The sequence below is a fragment of the Muntiacus reevesi genome, chromosome 3, assembly GCF_963930625.1.
Source record: "Muntiacus reevesi chromosome 3, mMunRee1.1, whole genome shotgun sequence".
NCBI lineage: Eukaryota > Metazoa > Chordata > Mammalia > Artiodactyla > Cervidae > Muntiacus > Muntiacus reevesi.
This window is the reverse complement of record NC_089251.1, coordinates 184,260,022-184,285,319: the sequence shown is the minus strand read 5'-3', so window position 1 is coordinate 184,285,319 and position 25,298 is coordinate 184,260,022. Positions and strand designations below refer to the sequence as shown.

Below are 25,298 nucleotides of genomic sequence, written 5' to 3'. Positions count from 1 at the left end.
AAATACAGTGATAAAAATACCTCTCCAAAATGTAGTGCTTAAGATTCTGATCACTATAGTTTTTTTTTCTATAAAGCCTACATGCGAGTTAACTGATTTACATACCATGGAAATGAAAGTATTCTGGTGAGGAAAGATATGAGAGGAAAATGCAGGCAATGTTTTTGATGGCAAAAAATAAATAAATAAATAAAAACCAAAGAGGTAGGCAAGAGAAGTATGACCTTTTTTAAGGTCAGCACTCAGCACTCCTCAAACATACTCCCCTAAAATAGAAAAACAATCATTTCTCAAAATCTTCATGATCTAATCCAGATACAAATATTAAAAGCAATAAGAAATCATCAATAACTTTTCTGCTAAAATGTTCTTTGGACAGCAGTGCAATTGTATGTGCAGCCGGCTGCTACTGTCTACTTCCAGCACTCAGGAGACCCTGGGAGCTGTGTTAGGGTTTTCACTTTGTTTTTTGCCAAAAGAAAAAAAAAAGCACAAACATGGAAAACAGAAAATAATATCATTTGCCTTGAATTTACATAGAAGCTATCCCATGGCTGCAGGACAATAAAGGATAAATCCAGCATCTATAGAGCACAAGGAATGTTTCACTTAATTAAAATTCCCACTTCTTTTTCTTAGAACATTAAAACCAAGTCCTCCCTACCCCCTAAAACAAAAAGATCTATTAAAAGATTTCCTACTCCGTACTTTGACCTGTTGAAAGTGTTAGTGTGTCAAACTGAGTTAAAGATTGCCTGATTCCTGCACATCCTTATTAAGAAGTTTCGAAACATATTTTGAGCCCAAGAACTTACAGGCCAGTTTAGAGTCTTCCATCCTAAAACCCTTCTTTCTTGAATATGCTGCAACATATCTGCATGTCTCCCGCTTCCTGCTTTGAGTTTCTCAGCCAGGCAAAGACCAAGCGATCAGTGAAGAGACCCTTTAATCATCCCAAGTATGAACATCATCTCTCATGCAGCTCGAGGCACACTCAGGAAGAAGGCAAAAGGGTGAGGACACATATGACTCGACAGCCACTGTTTCTAAACAGTAACCTTGTTCACTGAACCAAGTAAAAACTGAGAACGGCTTCTGTTCAAAAGAGCCAGTGAAGCTCGAATGGGTGTGGGCTGGGAGAAGGGGAGGCCTTTCCTGGTTAAGAAAAGGCTGTTCAACATCAGTTCAGTCTCAGGGTTTAAAATCAGCCCGGGCCCCAAGCAGGATGTGGATTAAACACATTTGAACCAATGTTTAACCAAGATCATCTAAACGGTATTTATTATCTTTCCAAATTCTTCTGCCTTCTGGCTTCCTAATGTACTAAAGATAGCATTTTAAAACCCCGAACATTATGGCTGATTTTGTTCCCATACCAAATGCCTCTGAGAGAGGCAATCATTTAGAATCAGTCAAGCAGAGAGACCTCTGTTCATTTCCTCCCTTCACTGAGAACATTCATGGAGCCGTTGGGAAACCACATGAAATGAAGTTTCACTATCCTTCAGATTGACTCGCTTTAGCAAGTTTTGAAAAATTCTGAAGGTCTTCAAAGTGAAGAGGAAGAATCAATAAACATAAACACTAAAGTTTTAGAAATTATTTCTGGACAAATTCATTATAGGGCCTCAGAAAAAACTTTTAAGCCAGTGATGAGTTCTACATTATGAATTTCGAATTCAACAGTTCTATCACAATGTTACCTTAGCCTTGTCTTTAAAAGGACTTTTTCTCTAGGGATATAGAGGGGAATCTGAGGAGAAAAGATCATGTCAAGTCCTCGTGCCTTTCTAGAATTTAAAACTGTGATATGGGAGTCAGAATGCTTGAGTTAAAACCAATGAACTTCATGAGTCTGGATGATCCATGGGTCCTATCTGGAAAAGGAAATACACTGTTTAGAAGAAAACAAATCGTTTTAAGCCTCTTTGAGTATTAGGACTTGCCTCAGTGAAGAGACTGGACACATAGGATTTATAGGTTGTAGGGGTTCAAGCATCCACTGGAGTTGACAATGAACCCTTTTTAATGTCCTTGGAACTAAAGACTTACTTAGTAGGAACCAATGGAATACCAGCTGTAGCCAGTACCATCCCAACACCTCCAGAGGCCTAGCGTCACAGGTGCCTAAGTACCATCATTCCTGTCAACCAGTCCCCTTGCATTTTCAAAAGCAGCTCTGAGGCTGGGAAAGATTGAAGGCAGGAGGAGAAGTGGGAAACAGAGGATGAGAGAGCTGGATGGCATCACCAACTCAATGGACATGAGTTTGAGAAACTGTGGGAGACAGTGAAGGAGAAGGAAGCCTGGAGTGCTGCAGTCCGTGGGATCACAAAGAGTCAGACATTACTAAGTGATTGAACAACAGCCTAAGTACAGACAGGATCCCCAGTGCAGGAGTTCTCAGCCTTGGTCCTCCCGACCTTTCAGGCAGCATAACTCTTTGCTGTGGACGACAGAGGAGGGGATGAGGCTTTAACAGTTTGGCAGCATCCCTGGCCTCTGCCTGCTGTATCTAAGAGCACTGCCTACAGACACCCCCCTCCCCACAGTCAAGACCATTAAAAAATTTTTTTTTTCGGGCACTGCCAAATGTCCCAAGGGGGTTTGGGGCAAGATTACTTCTGGTTAAAGAAAATTACAACTCAGTGGCACCAAATCCAGATTTTTTTTCCCTTCTTTTTGCCCCTCTGAGCAGGGCTAGTGTGGTAGGGAGGCTGGATAGTAAAGCACCTTCTCCTGGGTGGGGGGATGGGGAACATATTCAAATTGCTCCTCTGTTCTACTATCTTTTTTCCCACCCCAAAGACCTTACTGCCTCAGAGAGGAGCACAGAACTGACTTCATGGAAAAAGGGAGGTCAAGGTTCACAACACTGGTACTGTGGGTAATAAACACGCCCTACACATTTCTCTCCGCTCACGTGTGATACAATGGCTGGTATGTGATTCGCCTAAAAGTCTCAAGAAGCAAATTCCCAACTATGTCCAATTAAAGCAATGAAATGCATGACACAGAGTGCACGCTAGACAAAGAAATATGTTGGTTATTAATTTCAGAAAATTTGGAGGCATGTTATTAAAATATCGACCCATTCCCACAATTCTATGCCTGTACATTCAATATGCGCAGGCTAACTTACTTCAGTGGTATCCGACTCCTTGTGATTACCATGGACCGTAGCCCGCCAGGCTCCTCTGTCCATGGGATTCTCCCGGCAAGAATACTGGAGTGGGTTGCCAGGCCCTCCTCCAGGGGTACATTGAGTAGGGCTCCATAAATGTTAGAACCCATACCCCGAATTATCTCAGAACTCATTTAAACAGAACAAGGACAGGAATCATGAATTTATCAAATAAAAAAATAACTCCTACTAGCAACTTAAAAAAAAATCCTTTCACTGCTTCCCTCAGAATCTTTATATTTATACTTTAGACTCAAGTGTAACTAGCCCTGTTATCTATCTCCCAGTTCATTGAAGATTAGAGGCACCCGGTTTTCAGAGGACAGGGCGGTGTTACATGAACGTCCTAGCTGTTCTGCGGCCGTCCAAATCCTGACCGCCAAAACCCAGTCACCAACACAGCTGTGGCGTTTCTAGAATACAACTCTGATCCTGTAACTCGTGCAGCGCCTGTTTTCCTGGCCCTTGGTGGGCTCGCACACCTGCTTTCCTCACGTCAGCAGCACTGCCGGCTGCCTATCTGCTGTGCCTTCCCCTCTCTGGCCTCAGAGAGGGTGGCGTTCGGCTGCATTTGCCTGGACTTGGCTCTCCTGTCCCCAACAGTTGTATACATGCTGCCGTTGCTTCTTGAAGATTCCTCTCCTCCCTCCTTCTGGCTAACTACCACAAGCCTTTCCTCTACCTTCCATCAGCTCCTCGGGAATTCTCCACACTGCCTCCCCTGCTGGGGATCCATCCTTCCACACTGTGGCCGGCTGTGTGCAGATCTGAGGTTTACAGGAAAGAGAAGGGCTGGAGGGGAAAAAACGGCCTTACGTAGATTGCCATGTGCTGTGCTGGGCTTGTCGCTCGGTCGTGTCCCACTCTCTGCGACCCCGTGGACTGTAGCCTGCGAGGCTCCTCTGTCCGTGGGATTCTCTAGGCCAGAATACTGGAGTGGGTTGCCATGCCCTCCTCCAGGGCATCTTTCCAACCCAGGGATCAAACCCAGGTCTCCCACATTGCAGGCGGATTCCTTACTGTCTGAGCTTAAGCTATTATTTTCATGATTTCCTATGGTGATCTGTCTAAGCCATGCTTGCCTGGTGGCTCAGACAGATTGCCATAGGAAATCATAAGAATAATAGCTTCAGCTTGTGGATGGCCTATTAAGTCAGTCACTATTCTAAGGTCCTACACATAAGGATTGGTCTGACCTCACCAATCACCCTGTCATGCTAAGCTTACTGATGAGCAGACTCAGATACACAGAGTACTGTGGGTGAGCAAGTCAGCGGCAGACTCTCAGGCCCCACACTCTGTTCCTCGGCAGTCTCTGCCCTGCAGCTCGGTGACTTCTCACTTCCGAGCACCCGGGAGCAGCAGGCCGTCGCCTGCTGACAGGAGAGGGCTGGTGCCACGAGGAGAGAAGACAGGCGTGGAGGGGCAGGAGGTGACACCCGGCGGAGACAGCGGCCCACTCTCCCCTTAGGAACAACAGCGTGCAACTAAACGGCGGAGCATTCATCCAGAAAAACAGCTGAAGGCTAACAAGAGAGGAAAGAGAATAGAGGGCTTTGTTATGTGACGAGTGGCTCAAGGAGATTTCTATGTCCCAGTGCATGGAGCGGTGGGTACGGTAATGATGCGTCATCTGAAAGCCTCGCTGCAAAGTGAGGATCTTGGAAAGAGGCACATTTCTAACTACATGCATGGTTACCGTCATTTTCTCAAGACTAAGGCTTCTGCCTACCAGTCTATTTTTGGCTTCATTTTCAATAACCAGCAAAACTATCAATGCAGAATACTGGCAGATGGATGATGGCTGAATTGACAGTTTACTATTCAACTTCTGAGAATGGAAATCACTTGGAAAGCTTAGCAAGTTTTACAACGGAATACGTGAATCCTGAGACACTAAGGGGAAATGAACCTGTTTATTAAATCTAAAGTATATCATCCTTAACAAACACAAAATGTGATATATACTTTGTAACGGGAGCTGGTGAGTTACAAAACTGGCAGAGCAGTGGTAGAACTCTGAGGAATCCACCGTCTCCCCTCTGTGCGTTCATTCATTACCCGCTCACTGATGACCTGCTTTGCTCACCAGCCTCCTAAAACTGCTCTGTGGCTGACACGATGATTCATCAGCTCTCTGCTCCATCTCGAGTCCCACCATAAACCTTAAAACTACAGAGGCCCTCGCCAGGGTAAAGCGTGAAGGCAGCTCTTATCTGTGTTTTCTCCCACCTAATCTGCTCACTTACCACTCTGCTGCTTCCCTGTTCTTTCTTTCCTATTTCCCTCCCGCTCCCCCCACCCCGCATCCCTGCCTTAACTTTTTGGCTACTAAGTAAAAAACCAGTTCTTATAAAATAGGATCTTTCAAGCTGCAGCAAGAATTCTATGACTGTTTGGGGAAAGCATCTTAGGAACTTGCTTGGGAAATCAGCGATGTTTAGAAGGTGGCCCCTCTCATCCACCCGTTCTGCACTTCAGCTGCAACATTTTCAGCCTCCTGTTCCCTTCAGACTGGCTGCCCCAATGAGAACTGGCTCTGGCCAATCTATCCTGTTACTGTCCTGAGCTGAGTGGTTTCAGTACACTGACAGACTCCCCCTCGGTTTGTCTCAAGCCTCAAGTCAAGGGGAGATTCTGTCAGTAACCAAGAACCTCTGTGTAGTCCTGAATGGCGGGTTTTTCCTCCAGTTCCAGGCTTTGTCCCTACACCTGTGCTCCTAACTGTATGGTTACACCACCTATCAGATTGAATAGTTGGTGAATATATCATGCAGGTGTTAAACACGTTGTACCCTTCGGAAGCTGTCTGTCCATTTTGTCTTCATTTCAAAACTCTGAACAGAAGGCTAGCGTATACTTGAACTCTTGGTGAAATTTAAATGTTAATAAAGTAGTTTACCCATATATAGAAGAATTCTATGAGACATGAGACATCTGGTAATGTTTCCACCTTTTCTTTTTAAACAACGAGAATTGGGTGATCCAACTTTGTTTTGCACTTCTTAGTAGGGGGAGGTGTGTGTGTATGTGTGTGCATGTGATAATGAATATATAAAAATATAGATGAAGATCTAGTTGTTCTATCAAAAAATTGAAAGAACATGGGTAGACTAAGCCTTTGGGCTGAAAAGATAATGCTCTTATAGTGTATTATCATTATTTATAAGAATTTAAAATATGTTTCTAAACATATTTTACACATAAAACATTTTTATATGTAAAATATTTTTTATTTTTAATTTTATATGTGATTTTAAAAATCACATATATTGTATTTTATTACCTCAATTATCAAAATGGTGCAGTTTAAAATTTTGATATTTGGTAGAATTTACTGTTTATCTACTATAAAATACTGAGACCATGACTATTGCTATTTTAAGGGGCAAATACTGAGAAATAGGGAGAAGGAAATGGCACCCACTCCAGTATTCTTGCCTACAGAACCCCATGGACAGAGGAGTTTGGTAGGTACAGTCCATGTGGTCACAAGGAATTGGACATGACTGAGTGACTTTCACTTCACTTAGAAATAGATTTCATTTGTTTCATATTTAATTGAAAAGTAAAAGCAGATTCATTTTAAAAAGGAATTCATGCCTTTTGTTGAAGTTTTCAATAGCTACAAATCACAGATTTGTTATACATAATTCATTAAAAGACTCAGTTCCTCATCTCATTATCTTCCACAAATTGATTAAATCATGACCAGTCTTATCTGAAAATATGTGAACTGCTCCTAACCTCAATGTCAGTCTAGGAATATTGTAGCCTATCACTTTCTCCAAGACCCCTTCTTTATCTTAATTCTTGTTTTTTTCTCCATTTCCCTTGGGTTCAACAAGTAGTAGGCTTTGGGAGAATATTTGTTAATTTCAACCTTTATATAGTAACCAACACTCTGCTTTCTTTTCCTTCCCAATAGATATCTTGGCTCATTCTCTTTCCCGTTTAGGTTGTCCTCAGAGGCCATAATCTTTAAGATCCTGGAAGAAGAAAATTTTGCTTTTCAGCCCCCCATTTATTAGTACCTTGGACAGTGACAAAAGCTACAAGAGTTGGTTGTTTAGGAAAACTCACTCAATTCAGTTAAAAATGTACTCCACACACAAATGTTTTCTTTCGGGGAGTATATTATAGCATGCTTATCTGTTTCTCCAAATCCATATTTGCACTGCTCTGGAATCTTCCACGACCTTAAATTATGGAAACAATTTTCTTTCATGTCAACACTTACCAGGAATGGACAAAGCTATACTTAACAAATGAATGAGATACTTTTAGTCTACATTGAAATCTTTCCCCTTATAATCAAACTTGCTCAAGCCTCTTCCTACCCCACTCTAGTCATGTCACCAGCTATAACCAGTTTTCCTGTGGCACTTTTGAGGCATGCTAGTTTAAGGATAATTATAATAAAAAAATTGCTATGCTTGAAGCAAGAGTTCTAATACTAAACACTTCCACAAAATCGAGTTTTCAGGTCTAGATTTTGGATACAGAAACTGCTAAAAAGGGTCAGCTATTTTTCAGTGGAAAAAAAAAGTCTCTGCCAAAATTCTCGAAGCATTTTTAATGACTTCTCAAAAGTTTAAATGTCCACTTTCATGTAGGAAATTTGTAAACAAATATCACCTGAACTTTCCATCTTTTGCTGTCAATTCCTGCAAGTTAATTACAATGTACTTTAGAGAGGATTTCACTGCCAGTGGAGGATTAATGGGGTAGTCTGACAGCTGGGGTCCTGAATTAGATCAGAAATTAAAATAAGGAACTTGACCTACTTTCTAAAGGGATATTTGTTAATTTTCTCAACCCAAACCAATGCAATCTTTCAGGTATTTGCCTTCAGAATCTGGAGTCAAAATGTCAAAGGTTTTATTGCAGAGAACTAAAATATATATCCACTTGTAAAACACAAGTTTGAATTTAAAAAAACAATTTGATGTTTCTTTTTTTTGTACAGTCAACCTTCTGTAGCTGCACGTTCTATATCTGTGGATTCAACCAACCACACACAGAAAATCATCAAAAAAAAAAAAAAAAAGAAATCCAGAAAGTTTCAAAAAGCAAAACTTCAATTTGTCACATACTGTGCATTGTATTTATAACTATTTAGTTAGCATTTGCATTGTATTAGGCATTACACGTAATCAAAGGTGATTTAAAGTATACAGAGGATGTGCTAGCTTATGCAAATACTATGCCATTGAATATCAGGAAATTGCACATCTGTGGATTCTGGTATCCCAGAAGCCGGGTGTGTGTCCTAGAACCAAGCCCCCGTGGATCCTGAAGAATGACTATATTTCAGACTATGAGCACTCACTCCTCTCCCACTTTCCAGCTCCAAACATTACACCACCCTCAGGAGAAATGTCATAAAGAAGTTGGGGAATGGAGGGACGTAAAAATGTCAAGTGTGATATATCCAAAGTACAAATTCTTATTTTATAATCTAATTTACATGCAATATCAGACTATAATAAATTTATGGCACTGTGGCAAATCACTAGGAAACAAGAGTATTCAAGTTTTGCAGCTTTCTGCTATCACACAGAATAGAGTTCAGTCTACCTGGGAAACCCCAATGGCTCAGCGGGTAAAGAATCCCCCTGCAATGCAGGAAACACAGGAAACATGGGTTCAATCCCTCAGTCAGGAAGACCCCTGGAGGAGGAAATGGCAACCCACTCCAGTATCCTTGCTGAGAAACGCCATGGACAGAGGAGCCTGGCAGGCTATAGTCCACTGAGTCGCAAAGAGTCAGACACCGCTGAGCACGTGCACACATGACCAGTGGGCAGACAGCTTCGTCTCAGACCGGCATCACCACTGTTTCCATCGTCCGGCTTCAAAGCTGGTCTCACCGCTGCCAGCCTCTCCTCTTTCGTTCCTATGATCCATCAGACTAATTGCCTTAACAACCAGCTCCAGCAGCTGATCATTCCCCTGCTCAAGTATCTATCATGTTTCCCAGTTACCTTCCCAATTAAAGCACAACAATGTTTCTACCGACTTTGAGAATTTTTTCCCATGGCTTCCTCAGATAGCTCATGTTTTTACAAAATAGATGCACTTGCTGTCCCTTGGACACGCCTCGGGATTTCCTTTCCTTTCCTTCCCACTTCTTCCTGTGTGGAATGTCTCTTTGGTCATCTCCGTTAATAAGCAAGGCAAATACCCGCATCCTCTATGAATTCTATCTGGATTCTCCAAGAAAGAAGAGCTTGCCCCCATCCTAAGCCACAAACACATCAACTACACTTCTCTAACGGCATTGCCTTCAGAGGGGAGTTATCAGACTCATCCATCTACCCCCTCAAAGGCTCTCTGGGTGACTGAAGCTCAAGAAACACACGAAACTGCAATGACTTAGCTTCTAGTTATATAGGTCAATTTCAGTGCTATTGGGGTATATATTTCAGCAGATTATAAATTAGATGATAAACATTAAGTGTAGAAAACAGAAAATAAAAATAAGCACAAAGTATTTACGATAAGTTGCAATCTCAAAATTCAGACATTACCACTGCTAACATTTTAGTTATTTGCTCCTGAAGATTTTTTAATGTTTAATTTGCACATATATTAAAAAAACAAAAAAAGCAAGCTTTTTACGTAATACTATCTTGGAATGTATTTTATACTCTGTTCATTTTTCCAGGTCAACTATGTTCCAAATACACCATTATTAATAGTTGCACAATACTGAAATACCACAATATATGTAGCGGACTCTCAAACTTTTGTTTCTAATTCCTTGATATTATAAACAAGGTTGACTATAAAGTTTCACAAATCTTGACAATGTCTGAAGGACAGATTCTAAAATAGAATTGCTGAATCTTTGGCTAGGAATGTTTTTAAATGGTTTTGAATTTTTAAGTGATACATTTCACCAAAGAGAGCCTTTTCCACCATATCCTCAGACAGTAGCAATACATTCACTAGTTCATTTGTTATGTGACAAGTACTTGCTATATGCCAGGCACTGTTCTTCAAGACTCTTCCATCCCATGGATGTAGATGAACAATACAGGAGACAAGAGATCAATAAATATGATCAATAATATCAACGAAACAATACTGGGGTGGGGCAGGAGATGTCGGGTAGAAGGACCAGGGAGGGGTTTTCTGAGGAAGTAGCAGTGCAGCAGGTTAAGGAGGATCCGCTCAGCCCCAAAGCCAAGGAAACAGAGTTTCAAAGAGAGACAGAGAGACGAGCAGGGGTAAAGGTCCTGAGGCCAGGGTGAGCAATGAGGATTAAGAGAATGAAAAGAAAATCATCTGGATTAAAATGTGGTGAGAAGGAAAAAAAGCAGGGAACTGCAGTTCATGAAAAATCCAAATTATCCAAACTTATCACTAAGTTGTGTCTGTCTCTTTGCAACCCTTTGGACTGCAGCCTGCCAGGTTCCTCTGTCCACGGGATTTCCCAGGAAAGAACACTAGTGTGGGTTGACAATGCCTCCTCCAGCGGGTCTGCCCGACCCAGGGGTAGAACCTGTGCCTCCTGTATTGCAGGTGGATTCTTTACCCACTTAACCATCGGGGAAGATTCTAACTGTAGTTCATAATAAGGATTTTATACTAAAATCAATGGGAAGCCAGCCATTGGCAAGTGACAAGTTTTAAGCAGAGAAGAACCAAAATTAGATCTATAATTTTAAAAGGTCAGTAGTTGCTGTGCAGAAGGACATTGACTGCGGGCTGAGGTGTCCATGGAAGAGCAAGACCAGCTCAGTTACTAATGATATAGTCTGGGGCAAGCACATATGATTTGTACCAGGAATGGTGATGGATATAAGTAGACAGGTTTGATATATTTTGGAGGTAGTGCCAACCGGACTCATTGATGGATTTGATGTGGAGGGAAAAACTAAACATGACACCTAGGCATTTGGTTGAACATCTATTAAGACAGAGCTGACTGAGGATCAAACAAGCGTGAGGAGAACAGAATTACCATATGACTCAGGAATTCCACTCCTGAGCATATATACACGCCCCCTCCCTCCCCAAATAAAACCCCAAACACTCCACGAATTGAAAAAAGATACACAAACCCCAATGTTCACAGCAGCATCATTTGCAACCGCCATCCTACGGAAGCACCTTATGTGTCCATCAACAGATTAACGGATAACGAAGATGTGGTCTATAAATACAATGGAATACTACTCAGCCATAAAAAGAATGAAATTCTGTCATTTGCAACAACATGTGGACTTAGAAGGCATTATAATAAGTGAAGTAAGTCAAACACAGAAAGACAAATACTGTATGATCTTATACATGGAATCTAAAAAGGACAACAAAGTAGTGAGCAAACTAAAAAGAAGCAGACATAGATACAGAGAACAACGTAGTGGTGATCATGGGGAGGGGTAGGGGAAGGGACTGCAGAGAGGTAGTGAGAAAAGGGATTACTATGGGATTATGTGGGACCATGAATGTGAAGCTTTTGAAAACTACAATGCACTACAGAATTTAAAGAATCTTTCATTCAATAAAAAAAAAATTTTTTTAAACATCAAAAGGTAAAATCTGTGATGTGATAAGCCCAGATGCTATCACATTATTTTTCTGTATTTTGCATCTTCTTGTACATTCAAGTTTTTCTGATTTTTTACTATGCCTTTACACATAAAATTGAATTGTACATTAGATCGTAAAGGGAACTGCTCCCAGTTAGGAATGGTTTTAAAGCTTTGATACCTAGCACTGGAAATAATTCCCTGAATGGCATTACCAATTTCCTCTCACCAACACGGTGCAAGAATTACTACCAAGTTGCACTGCTTATTCTCATTAGAAACAAACAAAAATAAATCTTGGCATAGTATTTATTAAAGGTTGTAAATATGAGTGATATCATTGAACCTATTAGAGAATTAGCATTTTTGGAGGAAGTATTAGTACTAATTTAATATAGTATTAGTACTAATTTAATATAAGTATTGCCAGTACATTTTAGATCTAAAAAAAGCATTCCTGTTGCAAACAGCAACTGCTCAAATTATAGCTATGACTATTAGTTACTATTAAGTACCGAAAACAAGTTTGAGTTGTTACTGGTCTTCAAATTTTCCTTAAAATAATAAATACACTGGTACAGATCATCATGTTGAAGCTCCTGGGATTTAAAAAACCTGCTAAAAAAAATGCACCAGAGGTTGTGGTATAAAAAATTACAATTATTAGGCTTCCCTGGTGGCTCTGGGGTAATGAATCCGACTGTTGATTCAGGAGACATGGGTTCAATCCCTGATCCAGGAAGATCCCACATGCCGCAGAGTATAGCCCATGAACCATAACTATTGAGCCCGTGCTCTGAGCCCGGGAACCTCAACTACGGAGCCCATGGGCCACAACTACTGAAGCCTCCCATCCACGGAGCCCCTGCTCCTCAACAAGAGCAGCCACCACAATGAGAGACCCACACACCACAACTGGAGAGGAGCCCCCAGTCCAAGCAACAACAAGGACCCAACACAGCCAAAAATAAATAAAATCACTAAAAATTATCATTATTATAAAAGGTATATGATAGGGCTGGTCTAGTCAATTTAGTCTGGTATGCACTATCAAAAGATCCTGCGTGGCTTCTGTCACTAGCATCTATGTGATATGAAGCAAGTCATTACTCTCCAGAGTTGCAGTGTCCAATATAGTAGCCACCAGCCACATGCAATGATGCAATGTCTTAGGTATACACACACACACACATAATTTCACAGAGCTTGGCCTGCTGACAGCCTAGGGGTAACCATGAGCACAGCCAGCACCCAGATCTTGGATCACAAAATATCATTTTCCACCCTAAGGAACCAGGGCTCCTAAAGAAATGACAGATGCTAAGGCTGAGTCAAAGAAAGATGAGTTGATAACATCTTGCGCCAGAGGGGGAAGATGTGCTCAAAGAATAATAAAGATGCATCAAAAGGACACAGGAGCCAGCCTCAAAGGGATCCCACTGGCCAAATCTGGGACAATTTGAGCATCAGAATAAATACAGAAAAGCATTCAAATCTACAGAGTAAAATAAATATCTATGAGTCCACACTGGTAAACAAGTAAGAGAAAGGAAAGGTCTTCCCTACAGTAGAAAGCTAACTAATAAATGTGGAGGGAATGTTGAATTAGAAAATTACTATTTGGCAACCAAATGTTTCAGCCAAGAATCACCGATTCTAAAACTAAGAGATGAATATAAGAGGAAGAACAGAATATTTACACAGCCTCAAGTACCTTCCCACAAGACATTTATTAATTACACAGCAAGATAAGTAAGCTGCTAGTGGTGAAACCTGGAAGACATTACCTTCACACAGTGATGGAGGGTATCGCCAGGACTGGGACAAATCAACTGCGACTCCTGGTAGGATACACCAAGGACTAAGTATCACTTCTCTGGCATTCCTGCCAGAAACATGTAACCTAAATCCAACCATGAGGAAACATCGGGCAAACCCCATTTGAGAATATCCTACAAAAACAACTGGCCTGAATGCTTTAAAAATGTAGCAGGAACTACTGACTCAAAGAAAGACAGACTGGGAGGAAGCGAGAGTCAACAGACAATAACTAAATACAACGCACAACCCTGGCTCACCTTCTGCTATAAAGGACATCTCTGGAATAAATGGTGACATCTGCGTAACGTCTGTAGCTTAGACAACACTATTCTATCAGTGATCATCTTAACTGTGATAAATGGAACATGCTTACGGGCTTCCCAGGTGGAGCAGTGGTACAGAATCCTCCAGCCAGTACAGGAGATGCAAGAGATGCGGGTTTTTTATTCGTGGGTTGGGAAGACCCCCTGGAAGAGGAAATGGCAACCCACTCCAGTATTTTTGCCAAGAAAATTCCATGAACAGAGGAGTCTGGTGGACTACAGTCCATGGGGCCACAAAGAGTTGGACACAACTGAGCGACTGAACACGCACACATAAGCACATGTGGTTATATAAAAGACAACGCTTGCTTTTAAAAAGGAGAGGATTAGAAATAAATCTTCCAAAATGTTACTATTTGGAGAATCTGAGTGAAGGGCACATGCAAATTGCTAGTAGTACCATGACTACAACTTCTCAGCTTTTCTGTAGTTCTAACACTATGTGGGGGTAGTGTTAGAAGGCTAAAAATCTTCTAACAAGGTTTTTAAACCAAGGCTACTGAATTCCTATTTGTTCTTGATAGTTTCAAAAAATTAATGTAACTAATTTTAGTAAAGAGGAACATTAATTAGAACTGGAAAAATCTGAATGTAAAACAAAGCTTTCTGAAAATATACTATATATAATATTTTCTTCAAATTAGAGTATAAGATACATAGCAAAGGCAAGCACCTTACCTATTTTTATTCTTCCTTCCAATTACAACTGTCTTGCTATAAAATGCAGACGAAATTTAAAAATCTATTCCTTTATACAGTGGTCCACCCTCAGATATTTTTAACCTTATTTTTTCTTCCAGAAGAAAAAAATCAATTTGTTTTGACCAGATGGTAAAAAAAACTTTCATATGCCTAATATGAAATGTTATGCCTGATGTTAAACTGGCTAAAAATAAATAGGAAAATTGAGCAAAGAGCAATTTGAGGGTGAAACTAGCTGGCCCTTTGTGGCAGAAGGAAATGGAATCTGGTATCCGGAGCAGCAGGACATGAGCTGGGGGAATTTCAGGGAGCAATTTCCCGACACCATGCATCAATTGACTCGAGATTCTTTTTAACTCAAGCTAAGCCCTGAAAGCTAAGTCCAGCTCTACTAAATCAGCATTCCCCTCCCAGGAACAAGACAGACCTCAAATCTGGCTCAAAAACTGTTGTTAAACAAAAAGGCAAAAAAAAAAAAAAAAAAGGGTTTTCATAATTTTCCCCCTAAAGTAAGATAAAAGCTAATGAAATATTCTCTTAAAAAGTAAAATAGCATGATTTTGAATTAGGGAGTAGAAGCTACTCTAGTTGGATCTTAGCATCATTTAGCATGTTATGGTTATCAGAGCCATTTGTAATTACTGAAAACAATCGCATTTCTTTCTCCCAATTTCCTTCTCTTCCCTGAAATGATCATTCAGTATATAAGGATGTATGTATTTAACGTTGTCTTTGCCAGCTAAACTATCAAATTTTAGACTGAATTCCTCTGCTTCCTTTGTCAATAACTTATACAAAGAAATACCTGGGTAGAGGAAGTGTTTTCCTGATCTATTATGTGATGTGTTTTATGCATGCATATGCTTGAATAGAGATAGTTATATACTTAAAAAACTGGGAGATAAAGAAATCTTAACTATTTAAGTGATTCTTTAACTGTAAATCATATGATATTCTTAATCACTTATTAAAAATTTATAATATTGCTAAAGAGCGTGCCTCCAGTGATGTTTCTCTCAGCTGGGGTTCTGATGTAAATGCACTTGGAAAACAGCATGAAATAATTCTTATTTTGAAGAATTACAACATATATTATATTAAATGTTGTGAGGAAGCCCTTAGTAAGTAACCAATTTAATAAGGGTCTCCCAAATTTACTTGACCAAAGACCTTTTTTGGAGGCAATATTTATTAATCTGGGGTAGGTCTGGGTTACATTTTACAAGTCTGGGTTACATTTACAAATGTCATTAGTGTTTAAAAGTTAAGATTGTTAACTTAAGGCTTCTCTTTAATAGATACAAATAATGTTATTTCAACATGACATTTCTCTTAAAAGGAAACCTATGTAGCAGTAAATTCTCTTTGTAGGTCAAGCGAACTAGGATAAGCGCATTGATCAGGAATTTAGGGGAAATCAAATTTAGAGGTCACCTGATTGCCTTAATAGAGCATAACTAAATTTGATGATTTAATGATTAATCCCACTAAAAGTTTATTATTATTATTATTCTTTAAAATACAAATCCATAATGCATTTTCACAGAAGGCAAAAATAGACATTAAACTCCATTAGTAGGCTCCACAAGCCTGTTGCGGATGAGAATTTTTTTTCCTCTTCCTAGAACTTTGTGAAACATCAAGTACATCTAATGGACCAATTAAAATGATAAACTATCACAGCCTGTTCACTGCTATATCCAAATAAGCCATTCTAAGAACAAGTACAACTAATTGCAAATGAAAATTCCCCCTAAATTCTGGATGTCAGAAAGACTGGGGCAGCTATCAGCTCAGTTCATGAAAAGGCCACGAGAAATCCCTGAAAGTATGCAGAATCCAGACAATATCTATCAGGGGAAAAAAAAAAAAATTTCTGGAGGGCAGGGGAAGCAAAGAGAAAAAAATAAAATTCAAATCTGTCATAAAATATTTTATTAAGAAAAATCACGAACACCAGAACGGAAGCTCCCTCGTTGGAAGAACAAGAACAGGACAGAGGCCTTCACACTAAGATGCGGCACCCGTCCTGGAAACAGAAATCATTAAGTCTCTAAATAATGTGAGTATACCTACTTCATTTTCAAATTAAATCCTTGGTACATAATTTCACTAATAGCAGCCATATGGGAAGCATCTGTAGCTTTTTTCAATTCTAATTTTCATACACAGAAGAAACACGGACAAAAATAGCCCCACAGTCTGTCACGGAGGCACTGCAGGCTGACCTAGTTAGATCAGCAGGCTGTGTGCGTCTGAGCTGGCTTAATCCTGACCCAGCATCGAGGCTGCCTGTGCCCCAGAGCTCAGGCCTCAGGGTTCACCAGGTCTTCACAGTTCATGAGCTTATAGTTGAGAGGTCATTCTTGCATCTCTGAAACCATTTTAGTGCAGATCTAAGTGAATCACCAACAAACAGACAGGCCCAAATAAACTCTCTGAACCAGGAGATTTCTGAAATCACTAAAGAACCGTAACAAAGATTTAAACAAAAACCCGTAACAATATTAAACTGCAAATGCTAAAATGGGAAAATATCTAAAATACCTATCATACATGTGGCCATGTGTGATAGATATTATATATTTTTCTATATTAAAAAAACATGCCACTAGAAAATGTCACCAGAAATAAACATGTAATTCACAAAAGTAAAAGGCTAACAAGCATGTAAGAATTAACATGTTATTAAATAAATGCAAAACAAAAGATCATATCCTTGCCTATAAAATTGACAGAAATTTCAAATAAGAGAATATTTACTGTAACTATTTTAGAAAAATGTTTCAAAAATGTTTTTTACACTAAATGGAAAAGAAAACAGTTTGCAAAACCACATATTCAACAATATGACAAGTCTGTAAACACACACACCCAAGTTTCTAAAAACTATATGTTCACACACACACACACAAAATGTGAACAGATATATATGTAGATGGTAGGATTATAGATGATTTAAAAATGGGCTTCCCCCGGGACCCGTCCTGGAAAAAAGAAAAAAAAAAAAAAATGGGCTTCCCTTGTGGCTCAGCTGGTGAAGAATCCACCCGCAATGAGGGAGACCTGGGTTGGGAAGATCCCCTGGAGAAGGGAAAGGCTACCCATTCCAGTATTCTGGCCTGGAGAATTCCATGGACTGTATAGTCCGTGGGGTTGCAAAGAGGTGGACACAACTAAGCAACTGTCACTTTCACTTTCAAAAATAAGTTTAATCCTTTTCTGCATTTTGTAAGTGTCTTACAATATTTATTACTTTTACTATCAGAAATATGTATGTGATATTTAAGGTGTTTAGACAGCAACCAGGAGGAAATGCTTGGAGCCTATTTCTGGTCATGATTTTCTGTGCTCTAGTCATTAATGATGGCAGGAAAGATGTCTGAAGTTGGACCACTAGTATGAGTGCTCACTTTATATGCTAATGTGGAGAGCTGAAAGTCTTGTTAAAAGGCGAATCTATTCTGGGAAAAAGGCCCCCTCCCCAAAAAACCAACCAAACGAGACAGCCTTTAAAAAAATAAAGTGAAACAGAGACAAGCCTTCTGGGGAAAGGGTAGCTTACACTTATTTATTTTCACATTATGCTCATACTTAAATAATTATAACATTTCAAAAAATGGAAATTTCTGTGATTTGACTTCATTTTCAACATCTCTTTTTAAAGTTTCAAGTAGCTTCTAGATAATATTCCTGTACAAGCTTTTCTACTTTGAAGAAAAACCATTTGCCAAGTAATAACTTCTCACATTTTTATTCACTTTTTAAAATTCAAAAGATGGTGGAGACATTATTTGGCAGTCTTTTTAGAAAGGTCTTTTTTTTTTTTTGGTATCATCAAATATAGCAAAAGCAAACAATGAGTCTACATTTATTTTACCAACAGGATATGTTCCCCTTAAGTGATTATCATGAACATAAAATCCTACTTTGTTCCTAATACATTTAGACTAGAATAGTGTTCAGTCAAGCAATAAGCATTTATTGATTCTTGCCATGTGCCATGCTATGCATTTACTTTCTTATGTTTTGAGAAAAATAATACACTATAGAAAACACATGCAATATGTTAGGGATTTTTAAATTTTAGACATGACCTATGTTGATCCCCACACTTAAATTCACCATCCCGCTATTTTTACAATTTTTTTTTTTTCGGATTTCTGATTTTAATAGGAACAGACTCTAATAGGTCTAATAGGTGCTAATCTCCCTGAACAACATCAAAAGTAATTCCAAATTAAGGCCATTTCTCTACCTTCCCAAGAATAAATTGTATTTTTTTCATGAGATTTCAGAATTCATCTCCCAACCCACAGTGGGATGGACATGGAAATCAAAGCATGTTGAACTTAAAGGTGAAGAATTGCATAAATTCACTTACATCCCGAGAAGCAACTCACAAATCTTCAGAAAGAGAAAGGTATGCTTCTTTAAGCTAGTATTAACCAGAAAATATCTGATTAACATCTGCCCTTTTATTTCTAACATTAATGATGATTCCGTCCTTCTCTCCTCCATTTTTGCTTAAGTCTACACATTCATTTTACCTCTTCATGCTATTCATTTGGCAACAGTGTACTCTGGAGAATTCCTGGGTCATTCCAATACTCTGTAATATCAGGGGCCTTGATGATGCTGCAGACACATCGCCATGGCATTTTCCTGTCTTCCACCACGAATGGACAGAAATGTTTTGAATGAGTAACTTAAAAACTGCCAGCACACTGGGAATACCAAGGCAGACAGGGAGTGGTAATGGCATCTCAGAACTTTTTAAGCAGTTGTAGTTAAGACATGAGGGAAAGAACAAGCTGTGGGTCGTGGTGGATGTAGGGAAAGGAGAATCACCTAGAGAGGCAAAAATAACTAAAAACACTGAAGTAGAAAACTATATATATATACACACATATATCCATACAGAATTTAAAGAGAAAGAAGCTGATCTATACAAAGCAAATGGTGATATTTAAATCTGAAGTCTCAGGAGTTTCACGTTTATCTCAGAGTAATGTGACTTGAAATAAACTGTGTGTGCGTGCTCCGTCGATAAGTCGTGTTTGATTCTTTGCGACCCCATGGATTGTAGCCCTCCAGGTTCCTCTATCCGTGGGGTTCTCCAGGCAAGAATACTAGAGTGGGTTGTCATTTCCTTTCCAGGGGATCTTCTTGGTCCAGGGATTGAACCCACATCTCCTGCACTGGCAGGCAGATTCTTTTTCACTGAGCCACCTGAGAAGCCTCAAATTAATTCTACTCTCAATTAAAATGGTGCATTCTTAACCAAAAGCCAGGTAAAGTGTAGTTCCCCTGCCAGTGCAGTTTTCTAATCTGAAGATTTTGCATCTATTTTCCATATTACAGTTGTGAAAACCAAGTTGGATTTTCCAAGGCAACAAATTGCCTTTAATAAGAATGAGGACAACCAGCTTGAAACACAAACTTGTAGAAGCATCCATGACACCAGAGATTCACAAGACACTTCTGAACTGGAGACGGCCAGCAAACACATACAACTTCACTTCCATATATAACTGTTCTCAATAGGTGTCACAAGACAGACTTTGTTCAGTCAGTTCAGTTCAGTCGCTCAGTCGTGTCCGACTATTTGCGACCCCATGAATCGCAGCACGCCAGGCCTCCCTGTCCATCACCAACTCCAAAAATCCTCTTATATTTAAGTGCGAAGTTACAAACAGTTAAGTACTCTAGCTTTTGTACCTTAATTCTTTTCTTTAGTCCTAGAATCTAAGTCTACTCTCCAATGAATTTTTTGCCATTAATAACACTGTTTCTGAAAGTGAAAGGCATCATTAGTAACTGTGTAACTTCTCCTAGACTATACAATGTGCTTTTAACAGGTAGTAAACTTTTTTAATTAAAAAAGTTTAAAATTACAGTGTAAGAATCTGAAATTTAAATAGATTTCACTATATTTTGTATTAAGCTGAACAATGTGAAATTGTCATATTAGGTAAAGAAGGGTCAAAAATAGCAATTTCATATAGTCGACTTCATACTTGAGCCAATTTATGCCAATGATTTCAAGCACCAAGATGAACTGTTTGTGCAAGACAGATGACAACCAGCAAGCTTCCTGCTCCCAGGACATGGCTGTTTACGATGTGACCTAGATTCCACACCCTGTGGGGCCTGCACCCAGTCTATCAAATGGCATCACTCAGTTTATCATGACAACGACTTCTGATCACGGGTGGCCGTTCCTCACCCAACAACACAGATGAGGAGGACAAACAACTTGATGAGCACGCTGTATTCCTTGCACAAGATTAGCATCATCATCAACAAGAAACAAAGAATAAAAGGAGAGACTTAATCTCTCTCTCCTTCCATTTCATATTTTCCTTTCAAAATTCATTTTCATTCCATCCATCCATTTTGGTGCATTATATTGAGTGGAAATCTGAGCTTTAAATACTGAAATGAACCAAAAAGCAAAAATATCAAAATGCTGCTCCTGTAATTTTCCCCCACATGACTGGTGAGCTCTCTTTGGCTTCACATTCTGATCTCAAACAATGGCTTTAATGGGAAAACAGCAGAATAATCACAATATGAATGAATTCCTTCTACACAAGAAATAACCACTTGAAAGGTTCTACATTACCAATCACGCATATTCAACACTCCATCAAGTTGTGAGGGAAACCGAGGGTGAGGGGATAGAGAAGAGATCTTTTCTGTCGTGCTCTCTACCCATGCACTTATATTCCAATAGTTGATGGTGAGGACATATAAACAAATAGTTATAATGCAAGATATTGTGGAACTTATACACTATAGACAGCAAATATAACACATATGCAATCATTTCCTTTAGTTTCTGGATCCAATAATATGAAACACAGAACTTCTAAGTCAAGAAATGCACTGAGAATCTTTATACAGACTAACAAGCATTCTTGATTCTTGAAGCTTACATCCATCTTACTTTAAATACCTGGAACCATGCACTGCCCTACCTAATCTTTTAATGAATGAAGGAAAAAAGGAAAACTATCTTTCAAATAAGCATGGTTTGATGCAAATCAGTACATAAGATTCAAAGATACATATAACCTTCACTCTACTAGTTCTCTTTCATTGAGAGTTTGGGAAAAAGCATTTATATTTATTTGTTGCCCGAGTTTTTTCACTTGAAAAATGGAGAATTCATTCTGATCAGTAGAGTTGAAAAGATATGAGATAAATAATGGCTTTAACTGATTTCAGAATTATACCATAAAGAGCATTATCTCCATACAAGAAGTGTAGAATAAAACAAAAATAATGAAAATAAAATTATTCATCTTAATTTTGCTAGATGAACCTAAGACATTTTTCTGGGGAACAAAAAGATAAAAAGGAAATGTCAAATGATATTCTCATTCAAAGCATCCTCAGAGAGGAGCAAGGGTAGTGGGTTAAACCAGAGCCAGTAAGGGCACTGTGGAGTAAATTACTTAAGGTCTGTCTGCCTGGAAGGGAGGCTTGCCACTGGACAGAAAGTAGTGTCTATTTACAAAATTTTGTCAGATAAAGCTCACGGATCTTATGTTCTAGGACCAGAATCTGTTAAAAACTGGAAAAGGTCTTTTGGAAAAATCATACAAAGCTCAACACTATTAACTGCATCGTGCTAGGAAGCACCCTGAACACAACCTTTATCTTCAATTTTTAAAAAATAAACATTTGAATCAACGAGGCTAAAGGACTTTTGGTAAAACCTTCACCCTTGAAAGTTACAATTCTACAATAAGTATCTTAATAAAGTTTTGCAAAGCTATTTCTAGGAAACATATTAGAAACCCATAGGGACAGTATCCTCTTTCTCACTGGATTCAATTACGTTTCAAAACTCCAAGACAAGTGAGTTGAGTGCTTTGTCGCAGAAACGTGCTAATCCCTAACTCCGTCTGTGCCAACGGTGGCCGTACCTCCCCCGTGGGTCTAAGAGGGGTACTGGACTCAGTCTAGCATTCCGACCCCACAGCATCCTACAGGAAGCTACTACCCTGAGGCCATCATGTCACCTTTACGGTTCAGACCCCGCACCTACAAAATGGGGACGGTACAACTCACCTACCTCTCAAGTCAAACCTAATTAAAATCTTTAGAGCTCTTAATCCCTGACCATTTTTCATTTGTAAGGTATAAAATCACTTTCAGAGGCTGCAATCCATGACGCTGAGGAGAACTGGAGATAGCACATCTCAGCAGAACAGACAATCAACATCTGCTGGTCTGAATTGGGAGAACCGGGCACGCTGAGGTGGTGCCTGCCGTCTCACAGCCAGCCTCAAAATAGACGGTTACTTGGGAGACAGAAAAGGGAAGCATGAGGATTTGCCACAAGAAAGGCTGCCTTCACAGTGTTGTGATATGCAGTAGCGAAATTAGAATCCTGACAGATTTAGTAACAGATTTGGTGGCGGTTGTAAAACTGCATCTTTATTCTACTGTAAAAACTGAATTCATAGACGCAGTGATTTTAGGAGACACGTTATTTTAACGGACATGTTTTACTTATATTGTCCTTGGGATAAGTAAGATACATGGTTTTCTGAAGGAGAAAATCTCTGACCAAATAGAAATATTTGCATAGAAAAACCCATGTTGAAAAACCCTATAGTCGCACAACAAAGTGACTGTACTTAAGGCCCCTGATCTATAAACTTAAATATGGTGAAGATGTCAAATCTCATGTGATGTGTATTCCACCACAATTTTTAAAAAATCCTTAAATAGTCACTGTCCTCTCTCTAGTAGGTGTCATGAACACCAAGGCTACAGCTAATTCAGAGTCCCTTCATTACTGAGTCATGTTTACATGAGATAAAAGGTAGACTGACAGGAGACAAACTAGAAAAGAAGTTGTCAAGAGATAAGATGTCTCCATCTCTAAAGAGTAGGTCTACAAAACTTGAGACTGCTGACGGCTTCACATTGCCAAATGAGTGAATAGAATATTTCCTTGAGTCTCTGGATTCAGTAATGTGGAACACGCATTTCCAGATCAGGATTGCCCTAACGTCCACAGAGACCCTCACACAAGGTCTCCTCACACACACAACCGTATACGGCCACTCAAACACACGCCGAGAAGAGAAATGGGAGAAGCCTAACGGCTCATTTTATAAAGCTACAATCAATGAAGCTTCATATATGAAGGTTACAGGAGGAACCTGATCAAAACAAAGCCACTGGTTTAGCAAAAGCTCTACTTGGCCTAGAAATTACACCGACTCTCCTTATGTTTATCATTATTGCTTACTTTCTATACAAAACTAGTTTTTTCTACCCTCCTGAGATCTCTAAGACCCTAAAAGCTTGAGCAGGCAGAAAATTAAATTTAAGAATCCTAAAAGGATTGGACAGGGACATTATCTAGTTCCACTACCTGACTTATTCTAGAAAAGTGGTTTCTAAATTGGGTCACAGCTTTTCTCTAAGAGAAGCCCGTAAACTCCAAATCTTCTTAGAAAATGTAAATTGTTGCAATTTAGTCATAGCCCACCTAAGCTCATCTTTGAGCCTCTGTCCTCTAGATCTTGGGTTTGAATGCATAAGCTTATTTTCATGACCAGTAAGACGTGTATGTGACATTTTATCAATATATAAATTATATATATACATGCACACATGTTCATACATATACACACATCAATGAATGTTCTTTCTACTGGGATGTGTATAGGTCTACGTATCTGAAGTGTGAAAAAGGATAGCCATTGGAATATAACCTATAGGTATCTTACATACCTAACATCTATTTGCTATGAAAAAAAAAGACAATTCCAAGTTTACACTAAGATTTCTTTTAAGAATCACATGTCTTCAATTTTTCTCTTGGATTTTATTTTTACAAATCAAAATAAATACCAGAAAGTGAAAATATTGATAAGAAAGGTAAAATTATTTACTAAAAGTACCCTCCAAATAAAAGTAATTTGCAAAGTGTTGGCTCATGGAGGAATGAATTCATAACAGTCAGAGGAATAATAAAAATACTTAACAATAAGCTATAACAGTTGAAATGCTTTTTAAGTTACAAACCGTTAAGGGGCATAGCCTACATCTGTAAAGCATGTATTCATAGATATACTTCCTTTGTCAGATGAACACACTGGATCCATCTCTCCCTACCCCAGAGGTGGCATCAAAATGAAATTAATGGATGACCAAAAGTTGGTGTTTTTCCCTTCAAAGGAAGAAATATGCCAATGATGTGTTTCATGACTCAGGCCTTGGCAGGGTGGAGCATTATTTAAGTTCCCTCATAGTAGCAGCTCCTAATTACTTATGAGTAAGGGAACAGAAGCTGAGTTGACACGAAAGGAGAGACAATAAGCGTCTTCTCTTATGTCCCTCATTCGGCCGCCATGCAACTAATACATGGGTAGACAAGCTTCATGTCAAAACTACATTAACTTCATAAACAATGAGAAAAAGTGTAACTACCTGTCAATGTTGTGTTTCTCCGAATTTCTCAATTTTTGCCTAAGAATATAATTCCTCAAGACCTCACCAATTTTTATGTAAGCTAGTAATCCCCAACATGTGGATAGGACATTTGACTGGGATTTAGAAAACAGCTCCCCCACAGAAGCAATAAAATAAATGTGAGCTCCGAGACTGATCTGCCGAAGCCTGTGTGATCCACAATCTAACCTACAACCTAAAGCTGAGATGCACCTTCAGTGTTTCATGAAGCAGGATTTCCGA

The 25,298-nt window shown here is 39.2% G+C and overlaps 1 protein-coding gene across 3 annotated transcripts in view; it reads right to left on the bottom strand.

The window, feature by feature from the left end:
* Positions 1-25,298, bottom strand: part of MAP7 (microtubule associated protein 7) — a 170,903-nt gene that overhangs the window by 98,475 nt on the left and 47,130 nt on the right. Inside the window, exon 1 of one of the 3 annotated variants that reach the window (XM_065931285.1) lies at positions 816-1,000. The exons of the other annotated variants lie outside the window; for them this stretch is intronic. Coding sequence (XP_065787357.1) covers positions 816-837 — 22 coding nt within the window. The 5' untranslated portion in view covers positions 838-1,000. Of the gene's footprint in view, positions 1-815; positions 1,001-25,298 lie in introns of those variants that run through there. 3 annotated transcript variants of the gene reach the window in all.